This window comes from Triturus cristatus, chromosome 9 (assembly GCF_964204655.1).
Source record: "Triturus cristatus chromosome 9, aTriCri1.1, whole genome shotgun sequence".
NCBI classification, from domain to species: Eukaryota; Metazoa; Chordata; class Amphibia; order Caudata; family Salamandridae; genus Triturus; species Triturus cristatus.
The window spans coordinates 1160120578-1160133359 of record NC_140592.1 but is presented as its reverse complement, the minus strand read 5'-3'; the positions used below and the strand labels follow the sequence as shown (position 1 = coordinate 1160133359).

The window sequence follows — 12782 nt, the reverse complement described above, 5'->3', positions numbered from 1 at the left end:
TAGTTTTACTGGCTCATTTAAGTGGAACTGAGTCGGAACTTTAGGCATGAATCGTGGATTTGTCCTGAGAGTAACAAAGTCTTTAGAGAACGGCAAAAAGGGCTCTGAGATGGTGAACGCTTGAATCTCACTGACTCTTCGATGTAAGAGCCAAAGAATAGCCACCTTCCATGTTAAAATTTTAGCTCAGCCTTGTGGATAGGCTCAAACGGTCTTTTCATCAATTGAGCTAGAACTGTGTTCAACTCCCACTCTGGAGGAGGTGCACGAATTGGTGGATAAACACGGAATAGCCCCTTCATAAATTGTTTTATTAATGAAGAGGAACAGAGCGAAGGCTTAGAAGTACTCTTCCTGAATCTTGATAGAGCCGCAAGATGAACTTTAATTGATGAGAATGCAAGCCCAGATTTGGCTAGGGATAACAAATAAGGAAGGATTTGCTCTACTGGAGCTTGTAAAGGATGGACATCCTTCCCCTCGCACCAATGACAAAATCGTTTCCACTTCAAACGATACGTTTTTAAAGTACTTTGCGCGCGTGATTTAGATAGAATCTCACGGCATTCCTGTGAAATTGTTAGATCTTTGTATTCTAGGAAATCGGGAGCCATGCGTGCAAGTGCAGCGACTGTGGATCTGGATGGAGTATTTGACCCCTTTCCCTTGTCAACATTGTCATTGTTGGTATTAGACGGATGGAGCTGTGAGCTAGAAGAAGCAGCTCCTGGAACCAATATTGCCTTGGCCAACGGGGTGCAATCAGGATGAGGCGGCAATGTTCCATCTTCACTTTGCGGATCACTTTCGCAATTAGTGGTATCGGGGGGAAAAGCGTACGCACAAAGCCCTGACCATCTCATGGACAGGGCATTTCCTCTTGATCCCTGTTGAGGGAATCTGCTTGCGTAATATCGGCATTTCTTGTTTTCCTTTGTAGCAAACAAATCCAGTGCCGGCTTGCCCCACGATTGAAAAATTTTGTCTAGTTGCTTCTGCTCTAGCTCCCATTCGTGACAGCCTGCCAGAGATCTGCTTAGGTCGTCGGCCAACGAGTTGAAGGCCCCTGACGTGCTCCGCTCGTAAGGTTATCTTGTGTGTTGTAAGCCATTCCCATAGTTCCTGAGCTTCCTGCGAAAGGGACAGTGACCTCGTTCCTCCCTGTTTGTTGACGTAATACATGCTGGTCGTGTTGTCCGTCCGGACCAGCACTGAGGCCCCTGCAATCCTCGAGAGGAACGCCTGCAAAGTGCGAAAAATGGCGCGAAGCTCCAGTCTGTTGATATGCTGTTGGCGGTATTCCTGGGACCATCGTCCCTGAATTTGTAAATCTTGGAGATGTCCTCCCCACCCCTCCATGGAGGCGTCTGTTACCACGAATTCTGGAGGAGATGTTAGAAAAGAGAGGCCCGGCGCCAGGTTCTCCATCTGTGACCACCAATGTAGAGATCATCATGTGAGGTGTTATCATGATGGAGTCGTTGAACGACCCCACGGCCTGTTTCCATTGTAGATGCAACTGTTCCTGCAGAGGTCTCATTCGGAGCCGTGCTAAAGGTACAAGATTTATAGTTGATGAACACATCCCCAGAAGAGACGCAAACCGCCGGACAGAAACTGACCTGCTTCTTGCGATTGAAAGTGCTAGCTTTTGTAAACGAAGCTGACGTTCCTCTGACAAGAATGCCTTGCATTGTTTGGTGTCCAGCATTGCTCCCAGAAACTGAATCCTTTGACGAGGGAGCAGTTGAGATTTGCTTTGGTTGAGTGAGGCCTAAGTTTGAGAATGGACTTAGGCATGCTGAAACTGCTTCTACGGTAGTCTGCTTCGAATGGCCTTTGAGCAGCCAGTCGTCCAGGTACGGGAATACTTGTATTCCCTGTGATCTTAGAGTCGCTGCTACTGGTGCAAGACACTTTGTAAAAATTCTTGGAGCAGATTTCAGCCCAAACGGAAGGACTTTGAACTGATAGTGGACGCCAGCCACTACAAATCGGAGGTACTTGCGATGCTTGGGAAGGATAGGAATGTGGAGGTATGCGTCCTCCAGGTCCAGAGAAGCCATAAAATCTCCTTTGTTCAGGCAGCTCAAAACTTCAGCCAGTGTAACCATCCGAAAACTCCGCTTCTTTAGAAATTTGTTGAGCTTGCGGAGATCCAGAATCGGGCGCCACTCCCCTGACTTTTTCTTTATAAGGAAAAATCGAGAATAGAACCCGGTTCCCTTCTGGGGCGAAGGAACCTTCTCTATTGCGTTCTTGCGGAGCATTATTAAAGCTTCTTTGAACAATAAGTGAAGACAAGGGGGAGGGGGACCCCTGGGCGGGGCAGTAGGAGGTTGTTGTAAGAACTCCAAGGTGTGACCGTGTCTGACTAGGTCGATGACCCAACGATCCGAGGTGATCTCCTCCCAATTGTGTGCAAAAGTTGTTATCTTTGCTCCCACTGGGAGGGAAGGAGGGATGACTGGCGTCCAGCGTAAATCATTGCTTCTTGTTAGCGTCGAGACCCTGATTGTTCGATCGCCTTCTTCCTCCCTGAGAGAAACTATTCGAGGAAGATTGCCTGTCTGATGATCGTCCATAAGGCTGTCTATATTGAGACTGATATTGTCTGTTTTGCTGACTTTGATAATTTCCCCTTGATACAAAGCCTCGACCTCTTGCACCACGGAAAGATCCCCGTTTGTATTGGGAGAGCAGCTAGAGACTTAGCTGTATCCGTATCAGTCTTGATCGCTAGGAGGGCCTCGTCTATATGCTTCCCAAACAAGGATTCTCCATCATAGGCCATATCAATGATTTTGGCTTGAACCTCTGGCCTAAAAGACGTTGCCTTAAGCCATCCTTGACGCCTAAGGACTGCAGCTCCTGCAAGTTGCCTAAAGTTGGTATTTGCAATATCGAGAGCACAGTCTATGATCTCTGATGCGGCTCGTTCTCCCTCTTGAAGTATCTTCCTTGCCTCTTGTTGACGATCTTCAGGAATGAGGTCTATAAATTCAGAGAATTCTGACCACATCTGGCGGTCATAGCGACCGAGTATCGCCCTTCCCTATCCGGCGGCGTTGATACCGGCATAGCCGGATTTTTTAGACTTTTGTTGAGCAGCCTGTGATCTAACGGAATCTGGTCGGGGATGCCCGATTAGACAAGAGGGTGTTTCTGGAGGAGCACGATATTTCTTATCAATACGAGGGAGGACCGCAGGTACGGAAGCAGGTGTCTTCATAATTTTTAACCCCTCATTCCAAATAAAATCGATGATTGGAATTGCTCTGGTAATCTTCCTTTGCTCTGCTTTAAAATCATGGAGGAAACAATCCGTATGCTCCACAGTGACAGGTAGTTGAAACCTGGCTGCTGCACGTTGCATTAAATTGTGAAAGCCACCTATATCCTCTGGAGGAGAATCCGATGGCTGCGGAATAGGTGGAGAAGGCATGGGAATGATGTAATCATCCCAAGGATCCAGAGTGGTGTCCTTATCCGGTACTTCACCTTCTTCGATATCTTCCTCATCAGAGGAAATGGTATCATGGTGCGATTGTGTCCCCGAACCAGCAGGGTGAAGCAGCGAATTCAGAATGTCCGTATGCGACTCTTCCGTTGGTTGTAAATTAGGAATAGGTTGTTGTGGTGGAAAGCGTTGGCGGTAATCCGCCAGCATAGCCTGAAGATCTTGAATCAGTGTCGGCGGGAGATGACTCGTTTCTCTACGATCCCAATCCCTTGAGGGATGCCTATACACTGGTGCAGCAAGGCCTTCCTGGTAAGCATACTCATGATAGTCTTCTTCCTCATCCACCTCTTGACACTTTATATGCAACTCCGAGGGGTGCCTAGCTATTCCGAAAGGACCCTCATCCTCCTCTTCAAAATCATCCCCTTCAGCATATGAATCCAAGATATGCGAAGGCAGCAAAGGAGAAATATTACTGTAATCCTGTTTATGAAAAGTTTTTAACTGAATATGCGTGTACGCAATAGGCGTAACAGGAGTAGTTGGTGGAATCATTTTAAGGAAACCTCTCGTCGACGGGACCGTTGCCAGGACAGTCGCCGTCGCCTTTGCCGTAGACGGGGTCTAGACCCCGTCGACGGGGTCTTCGCCGTAGTCGACGGGGTTTGTCGTCGATGTTCTCATCGACGATGCCGTTGACAGAACTTCCTTCAAGCTCGACGTCGACGCAATTGTCAACGGAGTCTTAGACATCCTAGGAGACATGATAGGTGACAATATCGAAGTAGTGGAGACTGTAGACGTCGATAGAGGAGCAGCAGAAGTCACAGAGATAGTATAAGATGATCCCACTGACAAAGTCTTAACCTGAGATTTACTCACGGTTTTAGTAGTTGAAGACTTCTTAGATCTGTCAGAGTCTTGTGACTTCTGTGAATGGTCAGAAGTTACATGAGAGGCCTTATGATGTTTTCTCCCTTCACTGGAAGAACTATCAATTGATCTCGCTCTCTTGCTAGATGTCGAGGCCCTGTCATCCTCCTCAGCCGAGGAAGATTTCAACCATAACAATACTCTTGCCTCTCTGTCCCTTAAGGTCTTCGGAGGGAAAGTCCGGCAAATTCTACAGTCCTTAGCAACATGCTTAGGATGAAGACAGTAAATACACTCCTCATGCTGGTCGTCTACATGGACCCTCTTCTTATCACAGGTCCTGCAGGGTCTAAACAAAGCTTTTTTGTCAGACATACTGAAGAAGAAACTGAGTAGGCACTCAGGGAGACTCCCTTCCACACGACGTGCGGTGAAAATCTGAGGAGAGCTGGCTCTGCTGAGAGGGTTCTAGAAGGGTGCTGATGTCTGATTGGTTGCTACCAATTCTTGGGTTATTTTACATAACGAAGTAGATAAGCTTCTAAGATATAGGCCTTAGGGCCTTTTTTCTTTGGGCCTACTACTACTACTACTAATTATTTTTTGGCACTACTTTATCTACCGAGACTCACGCCTCGGCGACGGGGAATGATTCAGGCATGTGAATCTATGAAAGATACCCAATACTGGATAATTTCTCATTCCTCAAGGCATTACTAGAGCTTACTCTTTAGTCTAATGCAAAAGTGTTGATATTCTCATGAAGCTGCAGTTTCACTAGTCATTACCAAGTGTTCCTCTCGAATCAAATTGAAAAACCTAGAAATTCTTATATGAAGCTGAAGTTCAACTAGCCATTACGGGTATCCCTCACAAGTCAAATACAAAAGCATAGACTTCAACTCAAGATGCTGCAGTTCCACTAGTTACTAGGTGTCCCTAAAAAACAGAGTACAAAATAACTGACATTCATTCATTAAGCTGAAAGTTCAACAAGTTACTAGGTGTCTCATTCTTACATGAAGTAGTAGATCCACTAGTGGTTCAAGGAGAAACATTTTCAGAAAGCTGGAGTAGCACAAGTAGTCATTGGATGTCCCACTCAAGCCAGATACAATTGGTTGAAATGTCAGTTACAAACCGGAGGCACGTGTGGCTTAAACCTAGAAATATGCATGTATACTCTCACTACCCTGATGACTTGTGCTAATTTTCTGTAAGCTAAATATACCAAAGCTGGCTCACAGTGAGGAACCAACATTGTAATTTACAATACATTGAGTGTTTTGGAAATAGTTGATGAAACCCTATTATAACAGGTGTTCAGTCATTAGGAAGTGCAAGCATTTCACATGTTCTATCTTCAAAAGCCTTCACTCCGCTCACACACTGCTGTTAGAGCTCCAAGACTCAAAGGGCAACCTTTAGAGTGGGAAAGAGCAGGTCATGAGAATCATGACTGACGTTTATGGCAAAACTCCATTTACCAAAGTCACAGCGATCCCAGGCAGTTCCCTGGAGGGCATCTCAAACATACTGATTACAGAGGGAGGTGGCCTGAACGCAACCTTCTCCCTGGAAGAGCTGCACTTGGCTGCTAAGCCCTCCAAGAGGCAAGACACCTAGAAAGTTTTAGTGGAACTTTATGTTGAACTGTAGGAGATGATCAGGACGGACTTGCTGGACCTCTACGAAGAAATGGTTAGCTAAAGCAGTATACCGCAATCCCTGCTGCAGGCACGTTAGCGCTTTTGTACAAGCAAATGGGAGAAAAAGAGGACCAAGAGCTGGAGGCCCATCTCTCTCCTAAAATGTAGACTACAAAATCCTAGTGAGGGTAATAGTCAAGTGACTAAAGGAGGTGATGGCAGAGTTCACTTTGACCAGTCCTGTGGGTTAACAGGTCAGCAAGTTGGACAGTTTTGCCCTGGTCTGGGACACAATAGAGTGCGCAAGAGCTGCAAGGTTCAGACGATCTTGGTCAGCATGGACAAGGCATTCTACCACATATCCCATGAGCTCATGGGCCAGACACTCAAATCACAGTGACTGGGAAACTTCTACATGGTGACCACAATGTATAGAGATCTCTAGCATGGTGTTGGTTAATGGATGGAAAACCAACCCCTTTTCCATCCTATTGGTGTTAGGCAGGGCTGTGAACTCTCACCTCTTCTGTTCATTTACGTCATAGAGCTCCTCACTGAACACAGAACAGGAACATCAGAAGTGTGTCAGTACCGAGAGGGAAATGCTCCTCTACATGGACGTCTGTCTTCTGCGTGGCTGACCATTTCGTGATGTAACTGGAGAGGACTTGTGTAGAGTCCAACTTCCATTCCCCATCAAGCAGGACTTCCTGAAGATACTAGAGTATGGTTCAACAGACATGACATGGTAAGACACTGGCAGAAGAACGACCAAGCAGAAGTTGGGACTCTGGAGCCTCTGGAAGCAGACGACCAAAATTAAGTCTTTGGCTCTACGGAACAAGACCCTACTAGTGCTCCATTATGTTGCCAGTGCAGCTTTGAATGGCAAACACCCTCACAAGAATGATATACTGAATTTCGAACTCCAAGATGTACACACAGTAAAGAGGGACTTGGTCACATCTCACAAGGGAGTGCCAGACATCTCCACCATCCTGAGGGGAATCTTAGTGTGCCACTGCGCAAAAGGAACCCAGAGTGCCGAAGAAAACCATGCCGGCTTTCTGATGTCACACTTCATCCTGTTGCCAACATGGAGGCGCCTCAGATGAGCAAAGTGCCATCCCCTACAACTGGAATAACCCATAGTTCTACAAAGAAGTGGAAAAGTTAGTAAAGGAGTTTGGTCTAATGGCCGACCACCGAACTAGTTGAATCCATAGATCACCCAATGCAAGGGGCATCTGCAAACAGATTTGCACCCTCCCTTCTGCCACACCAGACCACATGTGGTAGAACGCTGTCTCTATTCACCAGACCAACCACAATGACTGCCTGCATGGCCATCCAAGGCGGTCTACCAGTGAGCCTTCATGTAAGCAAGAGGAATCCGGTACAAGTCCTGTCTGAGAGAGTACACAGCAGACGAGGCATTCTACCACCTCTTCTGGGAATGCACTTACACTTAGTACCTGCCGAGGGCTGTAGGCACGGAGCTTAGCACCTGCATACCAACAACATGCAGCACCTCCAACTCTGTTAAATATGGTCTGTTCCCAGGGACATACACACCTCTAGGACTCTGGAGGCTCCTGTGCTGCTTTAAAGTTTTTCTATTTTCGTCAGGAACGGCCTGGTAGTAGGGAAGGAGACATTAAGCCTGGCAAGTCCGAAGACATTGCAATCTCCTATGTGACTACGAGGCACTGAACAGATTAGACGACAGCAGACACACTGGAAGACCCAAAGGTGTCACCCTGCCCTTACCTGGGGGACAACTAACCCCTTGGTCTTGCTCTTCAACCCAGGAACTGGATAGCAAATGAGGAGAGGATAGAGATGACATTAGGTGCAGTAAACGTAAACTTAAGCTATGTAATGTATCTGAATAGCAGGACATTAACAGATAAATGGTCAATGGGATAGCTTGTGCACGCATCTAATTTACCTTTAACAACTTATGCAAAAAAAATAGGTGTTTGTGGAAGGTGACGTGAACTGGACAGCCAAAGCCGGGTTGGGGGGGGGGGGGCAGCTGAAGTATTTCACCGAAACAGTAGTATTACTGTGAATTTTGTATAGCCATGGGCTAAAAATAATGGCTGGCCGCAACACATTTCTGTCATAGCTTATTCCCTTAACTTGACGTCTTTACCCAAGATCCGTGTACTGCTGTTCTACTTATTAACCCATCTAAATCAGATCAGTCACATCCCTAGAATTCTTAAAGCTATCCCAAGCCCTTAAATATCTAAACGCCATTTAATTACTCCTCAGACCCTAATCCCTTTCACAAGCTCGTTACTTCCGATGTACATCTAGAAATGCTTTGACTTTTTTTTTACATTGGGGCAGGGGAGTAAGAAGTGTTGCTATCAAAGTTTGGAGACAATATAATAGACACCCTGCAAACAATTATTCTCTTGGCCCCAACAAACGAAGACCTTCCAAAGCTGCTCAAGTTCAGGGGTACCAGTAGCCCAGTTACTGGCTCCACTGGTCCTCATGAAACTGCCACAAGCAGAGGCATATATTCTGTTCAAAGGATGCTATAGAGCGCCGAAGAGATCTGGCACATTTTGGTCAGAAGAGACTTTGATGAACTGTGCAAGTAAACTTAGTGTGAATTAACTGACAGCAATGATGTGAAGGAACCCAACAAATGTTATCTTACCACCTGGTTAAGCAGACAGGTATCAGACTTGAGAACGGACATGTGAATTGGTAACGTGAAAAATGTAGATCTTTGCATCACAATATGAAATTACTATGCACCTTTAAGATCAACGGCACACAATCTAAACCCCTCTACCGAAGGAGATAATTTGGTAGAGGGCCAAGATCCAATTAAATTGAGAATGAGGCCGACTGGGTCTTATCCTTCAACTCAAACTACCTATCATTTTTTTTTTTTAAGCAGGACTTATTCCAGAAGTGTGAAGATTTTGGATTTGACTTGAGAGATGTACAACGATGACATGAACTACAAGGCACCTAACAGTGTTGTGCAGAATTTAACACTTACCTGTGTAATGAAGCAGGTATCAGAGCTGGTCTCTAGTCAATACATTTCCAGCAGCCGATTGTTGCCTCTTGCTGGTCTACAATATTGATACAGGGGCACAGTACAGAGATTTAGACATACATACCCAGGGAGACTTACTCTGGTGGCCGGAGAAATCCTTTTACTTCATGTATTTTCAAATGCAGCTTCTAATTTCTTCTGCAGCATCAGTCAGTGTGGCTTTCTAAAACCATGCTTTCAGTGAGAACCAAGTTCAAAATACTATGCTAAGCACTTGTTGAAGCTTATGACGACAAGACCATGGTACACATCTCATGGTCAGGCCCAGACAACTACATTCAATGAACTTTGACAAGCCCACCACAGCTCTAGTTCTCTTCTCAAGACACCATAGCCCTCACGCCGAGAGGAAACACATTTTCACTAGAAACATACTTGAGTGATCAGTATGGTTGAAGATCCACTCATGAGGTACTGCTCCATGGGCACCTCATTTACAACAGCTTCACGACTGACTGCTGTACAGTATAGCTACAGCCAGCAATACAACATTTTCTGTAAACTGAGAAAGAATTTGCACAAACTAACTAAAAACACTTCCATGTAGATTCCAATATCAAATATCTTGACAGACAAAAATTCTCCAAGCCTTAAAGAGGTTATGTCATGGACAACTTGTGCTGTTGCGTATTTAATGCCAAAACTGAGACTGCAGAAGCATGGATCAGAAAAGGTTTCATGTTAAGTTCAATGTCGTTTTCCTACATTGAACAGGTGTGTACAGCGACTACAATTAGCAGAGGAGCAAACGCAAAAATTACCAGAAAATGCTTATCAAAAACATTTAATACATAATGATTGGAGGACGACATCTAAAACAGCCAGCCAAACCCACATCCCTCCCCACCCTCCCAATACACACTTACATTTAAGTATGTTAATTAAAAAAAAAAATCATAGTATCATAGTTCATTTTCCACTGTCAACAGATCTTGATCTAGATCTCTCGTGCTCAACAGAAGGGGATCGGGATGGTGGCTGACCTTCTGATGCAGGGGACTTGGACCTACTCAAAGATCTTGTTGGCTTTGCATCTGGTGCGGGAGACCTGCTTGCAGAACGAGATTTGCTTCGATTACTCCGGTTGCTGTGGTTGCTCCGATTACTGCGGTTGCTTCTATTGCTTCGGCTTCTGCTTCTTGACCTGGAGTAAGATTTACGGCTCCTGGAGCGAGATCTGGAGCGAGATCTGGATGAGCTTCTGCTGCGTGATCGAGATCTGCTCCGGGACCTGCTAAAAAACCAAAAAAAAACCAAAAATAATTAATCACTGCTGTTAAAGACAGAATTTTACCAGCTGTTGGTTGAGAGGTTATAACTAAAAATGTGGTCAAACAGCGTACCACAGCAGCTTATATCTAGCAAATCAAATGCTAGAGGATGCAAGTCCTAGTAGTAATATCTTGGCAATTGTCCTTTGACCTATGTAACAACTTTAGTCTTCCTCTACTCAATTTCATGCAGGCCTAAAGCAGCATAAGAACTACAGAGTAAAGCTTCTATGAATGCTGGATTCTATACTTGCTGTTAAAATGTAAGATCAGGACAAGTGTTACAAGGTGCTTCAATTTAGTTTTTCCAAAACCCCAGATGAAAGCAATGAGTAGACCGTAACAGAGGAATCAATAACCGTTTCCCCCTGTAAACGCCCAACTAGTATAGCTCCTAAAATGAGCCAGTAAAAAAAACAAACAAAAAAAAAAAAAAAAAAACAGAAGCACATCAATTTCAGAGCCTATATAAAATTGCAGAGTTCAGGACATTTTTTTTGGTCATGCATACGCAAATTTACTTAAAATTGCCACAAATTTAAAATCGCCCTTAAGAATGAATGGCATGCTTCTATACCAGTATCATAGTTTTGTGCATCCAGGTACACAAACCTCAGAATACATGTATGACACTTGATAACCTATGAGTGCCATTCTCCTTCAACCTCACATTTATCAGAAGATTTTACAAAACTACAATAGCCGAACCAATTGTCACAACCTAATACAGAACGCCTAACTGGGAAATTACCACCGGAGTGGCACTCGTTCAGTACTATTGAGGTCTGTAGGCATTCGCTTGTAATCAGAATTACAGCTCTATTTTTATTCGAATTGTGCAGATAAATACAGACCGAAAACATTTAGTTACAAATGTGGATAGAAATGGAAATTGGGTTGGTTTTTGAATGATGCTATATACTGTCAGACATGACTGCCAGGACAAAAGGTGTGTGGATTGATAGGTAAGAGGGGTATAAAGGAAAGGAATGCAAGTAAAGAGGTGTAAACATCAGGGGAAATGCACATGGTCGATACTGAAATTTGCATAATTTCATATACGTGCATGGACTTATCTGCATAGTATTGAAAAGTGTAAGGCATTCAAGCACGAGTGCATATTTATTGGTTAAATGTGAACATTTCTACATCCCCCACCTCAAACTCAATAAGTACTTATCAATATAAGAAAAAAAATATGCATCGACCGAAATGTCCCCCCCAAAAAAATACAATAAAATCGGGACCCTTAATCATAATACATCATGGGTCTTTCCTCTGAAATCATAGCTTTAATCTTTCACAATACTTTTGCGGGAAAAGACGCGAGCTGGAGGCAATAAATATGTATATATTTAAGTTAAAACCAATTCCACAACTCGAGCACTGAAGAACATTGGACAGCAATACTAAGTAAAATAAAGGAAAGGTATAGTAGCCTTCTGGATAGTAGCTATTCCTAGTGTTGCAAGGGAGTACTTCCATCAGGAGTAAGCCCAGTACACCTCTATGGCATGTCCGTAAAGAATTACCTGCACTGACCTGCCTACCAAACGAGAGTTGCATGCCGCAGATCAGTTATAGTTATGACTAGCATGCAGCTGTGCAGAATATTTTCGAATCATCCATTGCTCTAACACCAGCAAGATCACTGATTGAATGGTGGTACTGACGTGAAAGGCAATTAACTAAGGAGATGCCAATTCGGGAATAGAAAACTTAAAGGAGAGGTGCTATGCAAAAGTTAAGAAAATTGGCCATACAACAGTATACAATTCCATAAAGTGCTGCTTAAAGGATCATTATCTGTGATGAAATTCTTGATCAGTGTAATCATTCAACTATGGTAAACCACAATCAATTATCGAACGCACCTGTTCCTTTTGTTTCCTTCAATCAATTTGATCTTTCTTCCATTTATTTCTTTCCCAGACAGCTTCTCAATTGCATTTTTTAAGTCACTGTAAGATGCAAACTCAACAACCCTAGAAAAAAAGTTTCAAATTATCTTTACAAGCACAAAATGTCATAACTTGACTACATGCAAGATTCAGACTACCCGATTCCCACCTTCTACAACAATATTATGAATGATTAAGTTACAGCCATCCAGAGATTACTCCTCATCACCATTTCAAATACAGTGGCAGCGAGTCCGATCTCCATGACCCCGCTATAGACAGACGGATGTAAATTAGGATCTTGAATTAAGCATGATGAGCTGACCAGGGCAGACAAGTTGTAGCCCACCATTTTTCTTTTTTAAAGGTCTGGCTAGATAGGGGACCTGCTGTAAAACCACACATCAACATAAGAGGTGTTGAGATAAATGAGTCTACACCACCGATTTGTTGATTTACTTTTGGCGTTTTTCAACGAAGCTCTATATAGCGCGAACTTGACCCGAAAATGGGTATCAGAGCGCTTTACATGAGCAC

The 12782-nt window shown here is 44.1% G+C and overlaps 1 protein-coding gene across 2 annotated transcripts in view; it reads right to left on the bottom strand.

Moving 5' to 3' along the window:
* Positions 1-9841: 9841 nt before the first annotated feature.
* Positions 9842-12782, bottom strand: part of SRSF5 (serine and arginine rich splicing factor 5) — a 29553-nt gene continuing 26612 nt past the window's right edge. The window contains exons 7-8 of one of the 2 annotated variants that reach the window (XM_085627131.1): positions 12219-12329; positions 9842-10307 (exon numbers count right to left, since the gene is read on the bottom strand). In XM_085627131.1, the coding sequence (XP_085483257.1) occupies positions 9983-10307; positions 12219-12329 (436 nt within the window). In that variant the 3' untranslated portion in view covers positions 9842-9982. The remainder of the gene's footprint in view (positions 10308-12218; positions 12330-12782) is intronic. The other variant, XM_085627132.1, reaches the window with a different exon arrangement.